The sequence below is a fragment of the Phymastichus coffea genome, unplaced genomic scaffold (assembly GCF_024137745.1).
Source record: "Phymastichus coffea isolate CEN01 unplaced genomic scaffold, Cenicafe_Pcof_1.1 PCOF00036, whole genome shotgun sequence".
NCBI classification, from domain to species: Eukaryota; Metazoa; Arthropoda; class Insecta; order Hymenoptera; family Eulophidae; genus Phymastichus; species Phymastichus coffea.
The window spans coordinates 2,057,755-2,074,375 of record NW_026706847.1 but is presented as its reverse complement, the minus strand read 5'-3'; the positions used below and the strand labels follow the sequence as shown (position 1 = coordinate 2,074,375).

The window sequence follows — 16,621 nt, the reverse complement described above, 5'->3', positions numbered from 1 at the left end:
TTTTTGTCGCACGGCGATTGGCTTTGAGCTTTGTCGGTGATAATTAGATTGTTACGCGTTGAGCGAAGAGAAAGTCGGGGCAGGACAGCATGCAATTGCGGAACTTTGAGATTGATGGAAAAATTTATTCAGAGTGAAGTTTCCAACGTTGCTTTTTTATCATTTCATTCGGAAACTTTAAAAAAAAAATAAATAAAAGACGCAGGGTTTCAACGAAATGAAATATTACTCTTGCATGCTTTTCCATTCCCGTCGATTTACTTTTGCAGCCGACCTGTGTGAAAGTTAAGCGGAATATATTATTTGACGGGCGAATTTTCGAGCGAATCGTATAAATGAGCAAAGCGGACATTTTGTTGACTGCAATGGAATACTGTGGAATTCACTCTCGTTCCAATGAGAACCGGTAAATACGAGCTTTCGCCGGAGTCAAAGTTCATGCTTCGATTGTCGGTTATACGCCGGTGAACTCGCGTAAAAATAGCACATTCCTCCGGTAATCGAAGCAAAGAAGCGGCGCAATCTGGTGCAAGGGCAAAACCACGCAGTACCGCCCGACTCTCCCTTTCATTTTTGTTGTTTTTTCGACGCGTTACACGGCTCTGGAAAATCATGGCAGCGATAGCATTGCAGCGCGACGAGAGCGGCAGCAGCAGGGGTTAAAAGCGGGTCGCCGCGGCGCGCCGGCAATTACACTGCTAACGAACGATCTGCGCGCATGAATCCATGATGAGACTGAAACTATACGATCGAAGCCAATTCACTAGTCGACCGCAAATCCCATGTATATACTGTCACGTTCAGTTCTACGTAATGATCACGAAATAAAATAAAATAAAATAAGCAAATGCGTATCCGAAATTTCTCACGCAATTTCGCTTCTGCGACACGCGATACACCATAACGCTCTTATGTTTCGTGCGATCGATTCCGAAAATCGACTGCTTAGGGAACGGGCGAGGAAAAAAAGGGCTACCGGACGACGACGTCGTGAGACACTTGATCCAAATCCCTCAAGAAAGCCGAGACAGGTAATTTAATGAGCAGGCGCAGGTAGGAAACTGTACACCAAAGTTAGCGGAAGTCGCGTGCGCACAGCCTCCGGGGTCTTTCTCTCTCGTTTCGCCTGATGGAATTCCGGACGAGGTTCGCGCTGCTTTTTTTGTCCTTTCTTGCTTGCTCGCTCACTCGTCGTCTCGGTGAAAATGAAAGTTAGGTGAGAAAAACGTACACCGAAAGCTAAGCTCTCGCATTCGTTCCCTTTGTCCTGCCCGTGAATGTTGGATAAGTTTTTCTGACGATTAACCCAATTGCATGTTGGATAAAGCGTCAAACTGAAGATTATTCAGAAATTAGTCGTTTAATAAAACTAAAACACGCGTATGGCTACGGTTGATTGCACTGGGAAGTGATTCGATTACAAAAGAAATAAGGGGGAAAAACCTCGTTTTAACACCCTAACTTTTATATATTCACAATACAGAGCTCGGTAAAAAGAATAAACAACTCGCGGGAAAACACCGGTATATCGCAGAAAATCTGCGAAACAACGCAAAATTATTCTGCTATAGTATATACATATATCGGATATGTAACGCGATAAAGCTGTTATACGCCGCCAACTGTAACGCATTTCACAACCGGTGTACGTATTTTATTGCATTGTATTGAACATCTCCGGGCACGTACTGCTATAAAAGTTAATGCACGGAATGTACACTGCCAAAAAGCAAACATCAAGATAAATGCCAAGACTCGCGCGATATAAATCCGTCACAGCAGTTCATCAAACTTTTTCGCGTGTTTCATCTCGCGACTTGTTTACTTCCGGCGTTCAAGAAGTCAAGAAGAAGAGAAAGAAGGAGAAGAATCTGCGATGCGAACTAGAATGAATACATCAGTGCAAGGAACGATCGAGTCAAACTATTCGCACGACTGAAAACTATCCACGGGAGGGCGAAATTCTTTCGTCTAAGAATGCAACTGGGACGAATCGGCTCCATCAGCGCTGCCGCCGACGCAGCACCGGCGATAAATCCGAGCAGCGTCAGCGGCGTTGCCGCAGCCATGGTTCGTGCTCCGTTAGGAAAAAGCGTAACAATGACAATTACTCGGAAGCAAGTGGTTCTACAGAAGAACTTGAGGGGCTTGCGATCCTCGCGCAAGGACTGATTATTCTTTGAAATTTATATGTCGTTCTTCCAGCTCTCACTCTCCCGTACTCTCTCTCTCTCTCTCTCTCTCTCTCTCTCTCTCTCTCTCTCTCTCTCTCTCTCTCTCTCTCTATCTGCTGCTATTTCAGGCTCGTGATTTAGGCGTGGATAAATTGCCATCAAAAAGCGTGAACGACAGCGTCGGTGTAGAACACGTTCGAAAGCACCATGCACGAAGCTTTCTCGCAAGCTCGATGGAATTTCGATGCCACAACCACACACGCGCGCACACTGTGCATCTCTCCGAACGAAGAAGAAGCAGGCTGAGACGTACCTAATTCACTACGAGACACAACACTGGTGGCCGAAACGAGAAAACCGAAAAGCAGTGCTTTAAAGCGCCGCGACGGTTTTGCAAGAAGGAACGCGGCTGCTGCCTGCTTATATGTGTGTATACGAAGAAGGAAGCGCGGACGCGCAGAGCGACCGGTGTCTGCAATCGAACTGGCTTTGGGGTTGCTCGCGCGACGGTGGCGCCCGCGCAGCAGCTCGTTCACCTGCGCCAACGCAGAAAGCTCTTCCCCCACCCTGGCAGCCAGCGCTCGCGGGGTGAACGTGCGCGCGGCGGCGCCGCCGTTGCTTCTGCCAAATAAGCAGCCAACCCACCCTCCCCTCTAGCCACCTACGGGTGTACGTAGGTGTGTAAACACTAGCATCGTACTGTATAGAACTGCATAGACCTGGCCATTCTCGCTTCCATTTTTCTTTTCGCGATCAGATCGCTACTTCGATCTCGCGAGAGACTGCCCGTGGATTTATCTTCTTCGAGCACGGCCTCGACTCGTCGAAGGGACATCGTTGCTCGACAGCTGCCTTTCATTTGTTCTGCAAGGTTTATTAGAAGGATACTCCGGCTCTCTTTGAGGACCTTTTTTTTTTCTTGCCGGACCGATTAGACATTCCAGCTGAGGAGTTGCTTGACTCTCTTGGACGTAAAAAACTGTATTGCGCGGTGCAGAATGACATTCGCGGATCAAATGGGTGTATGTTTGAAAAAGGTACCTCCTCGTTTAATTTTTTATACAGTCTCGTTCTGCGATTCATTTGCAGATAATTATTATTTATGGCAAATAAAACAAGCGTACCAATGATCCATCTAATACTCTTTTATACAACATTATCGAACTCGTACTTGTGATACGCATTTCACAAAGGATCAATTGGAAACTTGAAAAATTGAAAAATGTATATTTTTTAAATCGAAGTATTTTTAGGGCTCTAGATTTTATTCCGCATACATTGACAGACTAGATTTATATACTGTTGACAAGTCGTTCGTATTCTTATGGAAATAAATGATCACAACAAACTCCTGGTAAAAATATTTATTGCTGATTAGCCAATGTTTGCTGATTTCAATAAAAATAGCGGAATCGAACTGATGATATACATATTGTGCAGCACCACGTGACCTTATTTCAGAGTAATCATTCATCAACGTGTCTTACAATACAAATACATATTTGCAAAAATGAAGCACATCAACTACCGAGAATCATCATCAATTTATAATTTACGTACGATACGCGTTGTTATCGTGAAAGTTACAAGTGAGCTTACACGCACGTGAAGTATACACATAAATTACTCGGTAAGTCTAATACCGCGAACAGCGCCATATAAATTATTTCTTACTTGAACTATACGTACGATGTTGGAGTGCTTATCGCTTAAACATCGGCCTCTCGAGCTTAACATACGTTTCTGCAAGATTCGCTAATGAATTTTCAAGGAATACAGAGAAATAATGTTAATGTTTCGCAATGAAATATTACTTTGTTTCTTGCAAAAAGTACTCTTTATTTTCACAATTTCGTTGAGCTAGTTAAGAAATTTCATTACAGTATTGTTTCAAATACAACATTTCGAACACTTTCATGGGTCGTTGTGATGTAGATTGCTCTCCTAACGTGCTATTATTCGATTATTGCGTTCTGTAATGAAGTAAATGCAGAAAGAGCTTTCGCGGATACAAATACGCAACTGGAACAGTTAGCGAACATTTCGAAAGTGATTAAAATGCAAGTATTGAAAAAGTATTATCTGAAATCACGAACACAGTTACGACAGTAAGACTTACAATTAATGCTGCTGTACATGAAAATATTTTTGAAAAATAGTAGCTACGCAAGATAAACCTACTAATGTAAACATTACCTACTTTAAATTTATTAATATCAGAATTACATCTCAAGTCGAATGAACTTAGGATAAGGAATACAAAAAAGTAAGATTATATTATCATAAATAAATAATTATACGTTATGGATTATCTTAAAAAAAAAAAAAAAAAAAAAAAACATGTTTCAGCATTCCAAGTCAATAGCTTTTTCCCTTCAGGTTAGAATTAATTTGGTACAACGCGGTATCTTTAGCTCTTTCGAGGAAAACGTATACGTCACTCAAAATATTCCGAGCTATCACGTCCGCCACAATTACATTTCGCTGTCTTTGCTCTTATACGGACATTGCAATATAGTCACAGACTCGTCGTAGACGCGTTAAATAAAATCTACTTCATGCATAAAAAGAGAGAAAAAAAAATGACCCGCGAGTATTTCAGCGAACAACGGCGAGCGAGATTGAATGCGTGCACTAAAGATAGCCGTAATCTGACAGCAAAAAGGGTTGTTTTTAAAGCTAGAACCTAGCCTATATATACGTGCACGTATACATATACATATATTACTTTGGCGGCTCTTCCACCCTCTTATGCTGCTTGTTTTGGTTTTGTTTAACGCGCTACTGTCACTCATACCTAGCTTTCTCCGGTTTTTCTCGTCGCCTCTCTCTAAGAAGTAGATCATCGTGTCGCGTTAATAATTTTTTGTCTCCGCTGCTGCGATGGAAATAGTGCTGTCCACCGTGAAACGCGTCAGTTACGCGGCAATTGGTCGTTGCAATATAAACCAGCACGACATCCATCGCGAGGCATCGATAAAAGGAAAAGAAGAGCTATATGGCACACGCTCGCGTAAAAGAATAATGAACGAGACGATATCCACTGGCGGCGAGAGGTTGCGTAAAAGAAAGGGGGGAAAAATGCTCGAACTGGACGGATGGATACTTTCGTAGCCGCTGCTGGTGAGAGGCTCAGTGGCTGTTAAACTCCTCGACGAAGCTCCTCCACGAGTCCTTGATGGGCGCGAACACAGAAATGACGATGAGGCCTGCCGAGAACAGCGCTATCACAACGAAGTAGATGCCGAACGTTAACTTCCTCAGTGCGGTGTGCTGCGAACGAAGAAATACTTGCGTTAAGAGTTGGCCGGAGCAAACGGCCGTGCGGATCGATAGTTTGGCGATAGGGCTGCGGCTGGCTGGGCTTAATTACCGACTGATTTTACTCTCGCTCTGCCCCCCCTCCCTTCCCGTCTTTTTGTGGCCTCGGGCAGAAAACAGAGGCTTAAGAACAGCTCGTTTGCTGCTCTCCAGCAGCTGTTATTCTACTGGCCGTCTTTTTCACGGGGATTTCTCGCAGGCGGCACAGCTCGATCGACCTTCTAATGTATGCAAATGCTCGGTGTAAATCTTGCTCGCGAACCATTGATTTTTTTCTCGAAACGGGCACGGAGAGCTTCACTACTTCTTTGACATTTGTCCGATGTTGGTTCAATAAGTAAATCGCGATCTTAAGTGAAGGAATTGTTGATTGTTTGATAGAGAACATTCGTAGGGTGTATTTCAAGAAGGTGGTCGTATAATGAAACGCGCAAACTTTTCACAGTTCGTTGCTCAAAAAAGGAAAAGGTAAAAGAAAATCCAAATGAAATGTTGAAAAGGAATAATGCAAAGTCTTTTCGCGCTTGCAGTCGTAGATATCCTTTCTCATTACATCAGCGAATTTTTTTCATTTTTTTTCTAACCGAAGTTATACTGAGCTGCAAAGACTCTAAATTTTTCAAGGCAATCTTTTTCACGTTTTAAATGATGAGAGCCAGAGTCACGTCGTCGTTGGTTCTATTTTCCAGGGCTCGAAATTCAACTGGTCTCACGAGTATCATCTCTTCTCTCCCTAACTTTTATCAAAAGTAAAGTTTATGCTATATGCCCGCGCGCCAGGTCTCTTTTTTACCAACTTTTTTCCGTTCCCGCGGCTAAAAAACAAAAAAAAGAAACATTTCTATTTTTCTCGCGCGCATATTTCAAATTTTCCTTTCAACGCCAACGCTTCCATTCATATAGAATGAGTATGCACAAAACACGAATTACTGTTTTAGTTTTGATATTTGTCATTCGCCTTATCAAGTATTCTTTCGTTCGCAATCGAAACGACTACCATTCCATTTTCGCTACTGACACATCTTGAATGTAGCTTTTATCGTTGCCGTAACGGGCCGTTATTGAATGAAAATAAAAACTCAGATTTGGTGCAATATGAAAAATGCGCGGGCAAGTGATGCAAACGGACCCAAGAGAGCCACGCCTACGGCCCTTGGGAACGGACGGCTCGTCGGGAAACGAAAATTCGGCAGTGCGTTCTTTGGCCCGTGCAGCAATGGCGTAGTAAGAAGGATCCCGTGGGAAGCAGCAAGTCGAATCGGCAACGCTTTTGATTGTTTATTCGTTGGTGAAACATGCGGATTGAAATAAACTAAAAATAATTGCGATGCTGGCGTCCATGGCCAGTACCTGCTCGCCGTAACCACGCTGACTAGTTCAACGATCAGACATGGGAGAGGGATTTGATTATCCCATTCTAATTTTTGACAAGTCCACGAGTAGATAAGCAATACATGTTTCGGACCATGTGCGAAAGAGGGGGGGGGGGGGGGGCACGCAGTGACGCATGCGCAGATTTAGGTATATTTCAGTCCACCTTTGTTTGATTTTTTTTCTGTCTGTTACTACTTTGTAAGGCATTAACCATTCAATTTTGGTTAAATTAATTTTAAATTTTTCATGTGTGACAGGATTCCCTGACGGTATAACTATACCAACATTCAATTCATCTCTTAATTTCGTAATAATCAGTTCATATTTCACATTAACATAATTTTTCTATAATTTTCAGCAAATCCTAACAGCATACTAAGAGGGATAATTACATCAAAGTAACTTGCTTCATTTATTCTTTTTATCTGCAGTCCAATCAGCATTCTAAGAACTAGAGCTTTGATCTGAATTGATCGAAAACCAATTTTTCGCGAGATTTATTTTGGATCTATCTATTTCAATGGCATTTATCTCATAGTGTATTTCCTGAAACAAGTTATAGAGGTCACTGTTGACCACTCTAGTATTTTTTACTAGAACAGTGCTATTTTCTTTAGTTAATCCTCCACATATGTGAATGAAGCTACGAGATGAAAGAAGATATAAATCTTAATGTTGAATCGAAATACGAATTTCATCGCTATTATTGAAATGTGACGAATAATAAGGCTGATGTGTACGGACTTCGCAATGAGCGATAGACTCGTGGAAGGCGAAACCTAAATGAATGTTTAGAATTTCGTCCATTTTGTTATTTTAAACAGCACACTAATGTGCACGATATTTTCTTCTACGATTTTTGACGATTTTTAGTCGTAAGCTTTTCAGAAATCCAATGTTCTGACGTGTGAGCACTGATAACTCACTGTCGACTAATCGTTAATTGATATTTTAGGCTCATAACATACCCTCGACCAAGCCTTGTATTGTAAATGATACCTATTACTCTATGGTTTTTATATGTACTTTATCTGTGATGACTTCTCGAAAGTTAACTAGGTTGCAGTCTTGATCAGCTATACGAATTTGTAAATGATCAATGATAGGTAAATAACGTGAGAGGAGACTTCTATGATCTTATCCAGATGGTACTGATGAGTAAATTTTGAGTGTAGTTTATACTTTGCGATCGTTTATGTAAGAACCTGTGACAATATCACACTCTACACGTAAAGCATTGACTTTGAGAATAGTCACGGGTAAGTCAGAATTGTAAGTTTCGTTTGCAGTTTCTCATCATATGAAGTCTAAAATTGATCCAATTGAATTCTCCGGTTCAAAATTTATTTTATGACTACACTGAATAACACTACGTAGAATATTGTTGTTTGGTTTCAGACTGAACAATATACCTTTGAGTGTTAATGCTTCTTTGAGAAAACTTTCAACATCTTCTTAACCTTTCAATTGCTTCTTATTCTCTAATGTAAAATTCATTATTACCAAGGTCAATGTTTGGTATCAGTTCGATTATTCACAAATAATGTGTTAAACACTAAACACACATTGCGACTTCTTTCGTCTTTTTCATTGCTAATTGATTTTTTACTTCAATATTGTACATTTTGCTTCGTAGACCGATGAATTTCTTCATAAATTTTTTATTACAATCGTCTTTTATTATACCAAGAACTTTTTTGTTAGCTAGAGGTATAATTAAATCGATTGTCAATTGGATAGTCAGATGTATCAAATTTATCGATATCTTCTTTCATAATTCCATTCATATCAACGCCTTGAATTTCATATATATAAGACTGTCAGTATCAGTATTAAGTAATTTACATTTTTCACATACCCGCAGTGAAGTTCATAGACACATATTTTTGAAAAGTCAAGCACACAAAGACCTATGTATATTTATTTTCTAATGTTACCAATTGTTCATGATAATCGTATTGCAACTGAATTTTCATAAAAGATAGAGCTACTATGAAAGTTAGGTTGTGCAATCTGCGCTTCTGTACCATTCTGACCAAATCATTAATTAACTAATTTAACGTCTTTTCGTTTTCTTTCGCTCTCCATTGTTTTTCCATAAATAGCGTTAACCACCTTGTTTCCTTTTTTCTATATTCAAATCTATATAAAGTTTTTGATTGAATTTTAGCGCTCTGTGAATTTTTTTAGTTTTAGTCCAAACTTTAAAACCTGTTTTAGCGTTCTATAACAAATAACATATCGTTTATTATCATAAAGAGTTGTCAAAAGTATTTTTTGAGTCGAAACTGACGGTTTACTTTGTTCAGGACGAAAAGGAAGATTTTTATGTTTATCACGTAGCTCTTTAAATACTCTAGATCTACTTCTAATATTTATCCAATTTCACTTTCATTATCAATATTGAAAAAATTGGAATCGTTAGCATTTAAAACCCACTCAAATCTCTCATATAGTAAAGAGTGTGTTATTACCCATCCATATAGATTATCAATACATCAAAATCTTTTGTTTTGATATATTGATAATCATTGTTTTGTTCATTTTGATTGAATTCTGTGCCTATATACTTGTTATTTGCTCTTGAATGTCTATTAGAACAAGGTGTGACAGGATTGTCCTAGTTTATATTAACTGTAAGCCCAACAGTAGTTTTCAATTGATAAATATAAACATTTTTAGTATTAAAGTATTTAATTTGAATATCCCTTTCATTATTTTTTTTAATAAAAAACAGCTAAAAATCCCATATTTACCTTCAACGCATTATGGACAGCTAGAAATTCCGATATTTGATCTAGTAAAAATTTATTATCTGCAACTAAAAATGATTTTTATCCACGTGATGTTGATTTGCTGTGACTATAGTATAATGTAATTTTCAAAAGCAGAATGAGTTGGTCTCCAAACAATTCTATTTTCTTAAATGTTCTCTATATTGTACTGTAATGACTGAACACTGCCACCGATTTTTATAAAATTACTGAATTAACTTTCAAGAGAAATCAAGTAAAAGGCATAAATTTGATATCTTTGTTGTATTACTCTAGATAAATAAGCTTCGAATATTCATTAAGAGCAACTAAAGCTACATTTTTAAGATTTTTCTATCTAATAAAATCATCAATGTTAGCGAGTTCTAATTGATAATAAGATTTCCAAAAGTCTTTCACAGTTTATTTAAAGTATAAAATAGAAGTCATTTTAGTTAAAGTACTCTGTAACATACAGTGAGAAAGAAAGAAAAATCGAACTAAATTTACTAGTTTTCTTTATAAATGAGATACTACAAGGAACGATTTGTCCCTATACTACAGAGCTAACTACTATGAACTGTCTTGGTAGACTGTGCGCGATCAAATCTCTACTAGTACGTTTAATTAAATAATACTTATCTATGTTAATTAAATAATAATTTTATTAAAGGAAAACGCCGACGACGTAGGTCAGAGGAAGGAACCACGTGGGCTAAGAGAGAGAATCCCCTGTCGTAATAGACCCCCCACAGGTGGTCTGAAACATACCTACATCTACGCAAGCGTCAACGCATGGACCCCCGTAGATGGTCCGAAATATATATTGCTTATTTACTTTCGCGATACCTTTGAATATCTTTAAGTACAATTACTGTTCCCTGATTGAAACGTCAGCTTACAAATGTATTTTCATATTAAATTCTGCAGCTGTCACTGTGTCAATAATACGAGCGTTTTACAGTAACAGAAAAACCCTCATATCCTCAACAATAATATCAGAAAGTAAAAAGTAATATTCAATGAAAAGTGGAAATGTATATACTTAGTGTCTCGCAATTAACTTCTCGTCAGTTCTCGGGGCAAATAAGATAGAAAAAAGGAAATGCGCAACCTTGATAATCCCCTCCTTTTGGTGCACTTGATCAAACGGGAACGCGCTGCGCGCAAGGAATTTTAATGAAAAAGCGTCGCCATCGTCGTCCTGGAAAACTTACCGGGGCATCTCGCTTGGCGTCCGGATGCGTCATGGAGTTGCGGGCGTGCACGTCCTTCATGGGAAAGGAATTTACCCGCTGGCTTCCCTGCTTGTCGGAGGCACAGCCGGCGAACTGCAAAAAAATGCAAATCTCCCTTGTGAGATGCGACCCTGTCTTTCCTTGCTTCATGGTAAACTCTGCAGTCATTGCACGAGCCCAAAATTTTTCAGCGCGACCGTAAAAACCTTTTACCATTCACTCGAATGAGACACTGCTCTAATTTATAATGCTATTTTCAGACTCATAACTAACACAAAGATCACTTGAGATGACATTCGAATATTGAAAATTCAATCTTCGAGTAAGAACAGGTCACGAAAAGTACTTATCCGCGAGTTTGAAAAAAAAAAACAAATTGTAAAGATTAATAGTCGCGCATAAAAAAAAGTGTCGACAGTGCAATCAAAACTTGTATTTACAGTGGCAGAAGAAGAAAAAAGCAAGAAAAGTATAAAAGTGGAGCTTTACCGTGAGGAAGAAGTGAGTGAGCACGTGAAAGACGACGTAGGCCACAAGTACCCAGTCGACCCACTCAGGCAGCTTGGCCTTCGCCAGACGTACAGCGAAGAATATGGCGACAACTGAACAAAGAAGGAAAAAAATTCAGCCTCGTTATATAGAAAGGAGTTCACTGTTACAAAATAGCTCTCGCCCGGTTAACCCGATTGACATTGGCATGCACCCGCATCTTGCTAACGTCATTTTCTCTCCTCTCTATTCGTTTCGCGGTTTAGACATTTCAATTTGATAAGGGAACCTGTGGTCTTTTTACTTTTCTGTAAGTTATAAGTTGATGTCGCGGTAGCGGTAAATTTTGATTAAATATTTCTATTATATTGGTGCTGACGTTCGGATTTTTTTTTTTTTTTCATAGGAATAATTTATTAAATTATTCTAACGAAGCAGGTAGTTCTAATCTTTCTTCGAGTAATTCCAGTTATCGTGATGACGTTCTGTTCGTAAATCCGGATTAGACGTTAACTAAGTTCAAAACTGCGACCAATTATCCGATTATCAATTTAGCGAGTTGCCCGCAGAAACTTAGCAATGCTATCATAATATATACCTATATTGTCTACAGTATTAACTGAGATAATTTGATTTTTACCGATTTTATAGTCCCTTTTTATTTAGCAAGGTGAATTTCAGGTTAAGTATAGAATAGAAAAAAAAGCCTTGACGTAATTCCAAGGCTGAGCTTTCTACCAAAAGATTTCTCATTTACTTTTCGGCAAGATTTCCGCGTATAGTTAAAAAACCATTAGGATCGAGCTTTCGGATAAGAAAAAACGTTCTCGAGAAGTAGGCTACGAAGACAAGAGCTCAATTACGGGCCGTACGAGCGCGAACTTACTTCCGCAAATGTGAGCAGCATTGCCGACGAACCAGTGAACCCAATTGAATAGAATTCTTCGTGGCGCACCTGGGTGGGGCCTCATTGCTGCCATAAATGGCTGAATGAAACATAAGATCGTTGTCGCAAGACCAAGCGACGCGTGGTACGTCTCTGTGCTCCAAGATTCCAGTTGAACGAAGATTACTACGAAGGCGGCGATTGTCATGGACCACGTTAGGAACATGAAAAAACGATGCCACTGTGGAAAAATTAAAGTTTCGGATTATTGGATTATTTGCAGATAATGAAAGTAATGGGTTATTACAAAATTGATAGAAATACGATTAAACTATAAAATTATATTGGATTATCATTATGAACAATTTATTTTTTATGCGATGATCGTACCGATAAGGCAGTTGCCTCAGTTGCCTATCTACACGGTTCGACGACACGAGCGAATAAACACGGCGCGAAAGAATCGAATGTTGCGAATGGTGAACACGGTGGACATTAGTCTTCCGTTACACATTGCACCATAGAGGATCTGAGATGTTTATGGTCCTTTCATACGTCGTTTCATTAATACCCTCAGCTGAATAAACTTCAAGGCATTATGAGTCCAGGGATGAGCACAAAATGTGATTCGTGCAAGATAATGGCATTTGTTTGCCGTCACGCTCAACCGTTGGCGAAACTATTTTACGTACAGATATCACCGCGGGGCACCGCATCGTCACTCTTTCGCCTGCAAGAGCGACGACATTAAACGTTGATTAATAAAATGAATATTCAATCTGAATTAATCACTGCATTCATTTTAAATGCTTCGCCATCATGCTCATCGCATACATTGAATCATCTGCTGGCCTCTGTCGGCATATTTAACAGTTCCAAATACATTTGACCTAATTTCAATATGTTAACTGAATACAAATATCATATTATAACATTGCGTAAAAAATTGTTAATGACTGATGCAAATTGTACGTGCAGAAGCGTAAATTATACATCATTCAATTATACAGGCAATATAACAAGAGGCAGGTTTCGCATAGGCATTTCGAAACAATCGATTCACCGTCATTATGATTCAGTATCAATTTTTCATCGCGACTGATGTAATTGTCGATTTAGTTGTGGGCATGCCGTCTCAAGGACGATAAAAAGTAAAGAAACTGCTTGTCGCGTTTAATTAGAAAAACTTACAGCAAACCACTGATCCTTTCCACAAAGTTGCGACGCGACCCAGGTTTGCCTGTAATACCTGGCAAGAAGCATACCAATAGACGCAGTTCCAATCCAAGACGCCAACATGAGAGCTCCGTGAATTCTGATGAGCAAATCACTTGCCGATTTGACATATCCTACATCCGACAGTAGTTTCGGTTCACCCGAGGATACTTTGAGTAAGTTGTGAAAACCAACATTACCCGCGGCTGCAAAGAAATACATCTTATTAACAGAAGAGAAAGGAAATCAGAAAGGAAAGAAAAAGAAACGAGATTGTAGGAAAAGAGAGGATCGCGCAAGATTACAAGTTGCATTTATTTTACGGATGGTTTGACTTTTCACAAACTAGCTTTTAACGGCGAATCAAGGGGATGTGCTATTCTTTTTATCAGTCACTTGGACTTTTTTAATTTAGTTCGATGCCGATGTTGTTCAATCATAATTTTCTTTTTTTAAAAAAAAAATAATGGTGATCTTGTAAAATTATGAAAAAGTTGAGAATATATTTTCAATAGAATTAGTGACATTTGCTTTATGTTAGATAATGTACCTTTTATACTAGTTCCCGAGGCGAGAAGAAGATGGTAGGGTTTTGTGACAAGGTCGAATTGTACACCTTCGATTGTAGTTATCTTGTTGCGGTAAAACTTGCATGATAAAATTCCATCCCGAGAGGAAGTGGATATCTTCTCTATTGCACCGGGTGGCTACAAAACAAATTGTCTCTTTATTGTAAACAATTGCATTTTGGATGTGTACGCATGTATTTTTAACTTATTAAGATAATTTTCTATCTTAAAATATATTTTCTTTAATATTTAAATCCATCCGATTGGTATTTACATCTAGATTTGTATTTATTTTAAAATTTTCATATAATTTATTCGTCTACATGATTATTAGTCAGATATTAATTGTTAAGTGTTATTTTTCTCCACTACGAGTTATTCAAAATAATTCATATACATGACTACCTACATCATCTAGAAAATTCTGAAAGCTTTTCGATAAGTGCAAATTAGTAAGAATGCTTAATCATATGGAATAGAAAATAAAAATGTCATTTTATCAGAAAATATTTAAAAAACAGTATTTTTTTTTACTTATGATAATCAATATGTGAATAAACTCATGATGACCTTCAAAAAAGTGATACAGCTGTTCTATTCTGATACACTTGCTGGTACACCTTGCTACACTGAAAAGGCCAGCAAAATTGAGCTATTTATAATGCACCAGCTTTAAGAAATTAAAAGTACGATGAGAAAACCTAAGTTGTGTAAAAAGTCCGACATAGATTTATTTATCTTTTTTTGTTAAGTGACAATTTTTAATCATTTTTTTTTTCTACCACAACGTTTAATATTATAAGAATTATCATACGACGATATAAGACGGACAAAAGGAGCGAAAGGGAGAAAGAACAGCGAGTGCGGGCGAGATAGTGTGAATAAGATGAATAGTGCAGACCGATTAACGCCTGATGAGTGTTCGACGGCAATCCCTCAGCCTGCGCTGACGCGAAAAGGCAGGTGGGCGGAAAAAGCGCGCTTAGAAAAGCTTCATTGAAAATATTGCTATGGACGATTCATTGTAGATTGCTGGCGTAAGGATACACGTGGGAGAGGATATACATTCTTTTTTTTAGACAATAGGCAGTCACGCGCGAGTCGTTAATTGACTCACATCTGAATCAATCATTTTATTATTTTATATATTTTTCCAAACTTTTTGTCAGCTTGCATGTTAGTGAATTATTTTGTTTTTATAATAAATTTTGTTCCGAATATTAATAATCGAAAATTTTCACGAAAGTGCGTAATAAGTTCATACTATGACATATTTATGTGAGATAAACTACGTGTTAAACAAAATCTACCGTGAATATCATATTTTATTGGAAACATCCAACCATCCCGTACTGGACAAATTATTGGATGTTGAATTTATTGGATTATACACGACATTCATTTTAATGCGTGTTGTACTACCGTTGCAAATAAGTAAGCGACATATGTTATTTATAAAGATTTTAAATAAGTTTGATAACGAATTCCTGATTCTATCATCTGGTATTTCATTTTGCGGTATATTCTGTAACCGTTGAACATCTGTGCCTTCATTTAACGTTTATATTACCGATACATTAATCTACTCCGAGGTGGGGCATGGGATTATAAAATAGAAAAAGGGATTTTGCAAAGAGTTATAATTTATATTATTTCATTTTTCTTGGTATTGAGTCACCGAATAAGATCGTCTGGGATCAGCCGACAGTGTAAATCCAGCGAATTCGGGATTGCTCATTGCTGGAAATATTCCGCGACGTTTCATTTGATTACGAAACTTGACAGAACTTGTTTTAAAGATTAAATTACTCGAAATCAGTTGGCTACTTACCGTATTTATCAGTTTATTACTCCTGCCAGAATTCCAAGACATCTGGATTTCCGCACCATTGTCCCCCTTAATACAATCGACAACACTGTCGTCACCCTAAAAAAACCACGTAAAGATTGTTTGCTTTGTACTACGAAGTGTATAAAAATGTAGCATGGACATTACCATAAACTCATCTTCAGACAGACCAACGGAAACGTATCTAGATTCCTGATCACGGGACTGCACCTCAAAAATGTAACGTTCACCTTCGACGAGCACAGATACGGCGATGCGGCAGTTTTTCTTCTCAAAGCAGTTTTCAGGACTACCGAAACAGTTTTTACTAGATCCACAACCTTCGTAGAACAGATCATCTCCAATATTTGGCTGAAAATAAGAAAAGTTATTACATTTTAAGTTCCTTTCCGTGTATCAAACTTCCTTGTATTGACTGCGCGACAGGACGTTGTGACACACATCTAAAGTTTGCTATTTCTTTGATTATGCCATTTCTGCATCATCTGATTTCGTAAGTTAGTTTTTTTTGTTCGACGAGTTCGTCTACGTTCGGATATAAAAAGATAACTTAATATAAAAATAAAACAAGCATTTCTGTCGTAACGATAACAAAAGCTGAATATCTTCGATTGTTTAAAATCTTTTAACTGTGAACCTACAGCATTCCTGAATAAAGTACTTTCTTCTTGTATATAGATATAGCTATGAGAGAGAAAAAACAAGAACCTTCACGTTAAGTCTAAATCGCTTGGCCAACATTATCCGCATTTA

At 38.3% G+C, this 16,621-nt stretch overlaps 2 protein-coding genes across 3 annotated transcripts in view; both read right to left on the bottom strand.

Moving 5' to 3' along the window:
- The window catches only part of LOC131663503 (pikachurin-like), a 113,524-nt gene extending 110,889 nt beyond the window's left edge, over window positions 1-2,635 (bottom strand). The window contains exon 1 of the mRNA XM_058933953.1: window positions 2,488-2,635. The gene's annotated coding sequence lies outside the window, so the exon portion shown is untranslated. The remainder of the gene's footprint in view (window positions 1-2,487) is intronic.
- An 894-nt stretch (window positions 2,636-3,529) lies between these two features.
- LOC131663464 (putative ferric-chelate reductase 1 homolog) overlaps window positions 3,530-16,621 on the bottom strand; it is a 37,848-nt gene continuing 24,756 nt past the window's right edge. For both annotated transcript variants that reach the window (XM_058933893.1, XM_058933892.1), the window contains exons 5-12: window positions 16,016-16,219; window positions 15,851-15,946; window positions 14,001-14,157; window positions 13,427-13,656; window positions 12,236-12,476; window positions 11,350-11,462; window positions 10,840-10,953; window positions 3,530-5,447 (exon numbers count right to left, since the gene is read on the bottom strand). In XM_058933893.1, the coding sequence (XP_058789876.1) occupies window positions 5,307-5,447; window positions 10,840-10,953; window positions 11,350-11,462; window positions 12,236-12,476; window positions 13,427-13,656; window positions 14,001-14,157; window positions 15,851-15,946; window positions 16,016-16,219 (1,296 nt within the window). In that variant the 3' untranslated portion in view covers window positions 3,530-5,306. The remainder of the gene's footprint in view (window positions 5,448-10,839; window positions 10,954-11,349; window positions 11,463-12,235; window positions 12,477-13,426; window positions 13,657-14,000; window positions 14,158-15,850; window positions 15,947-16,015; window positions 16,220-16,621) is intronic.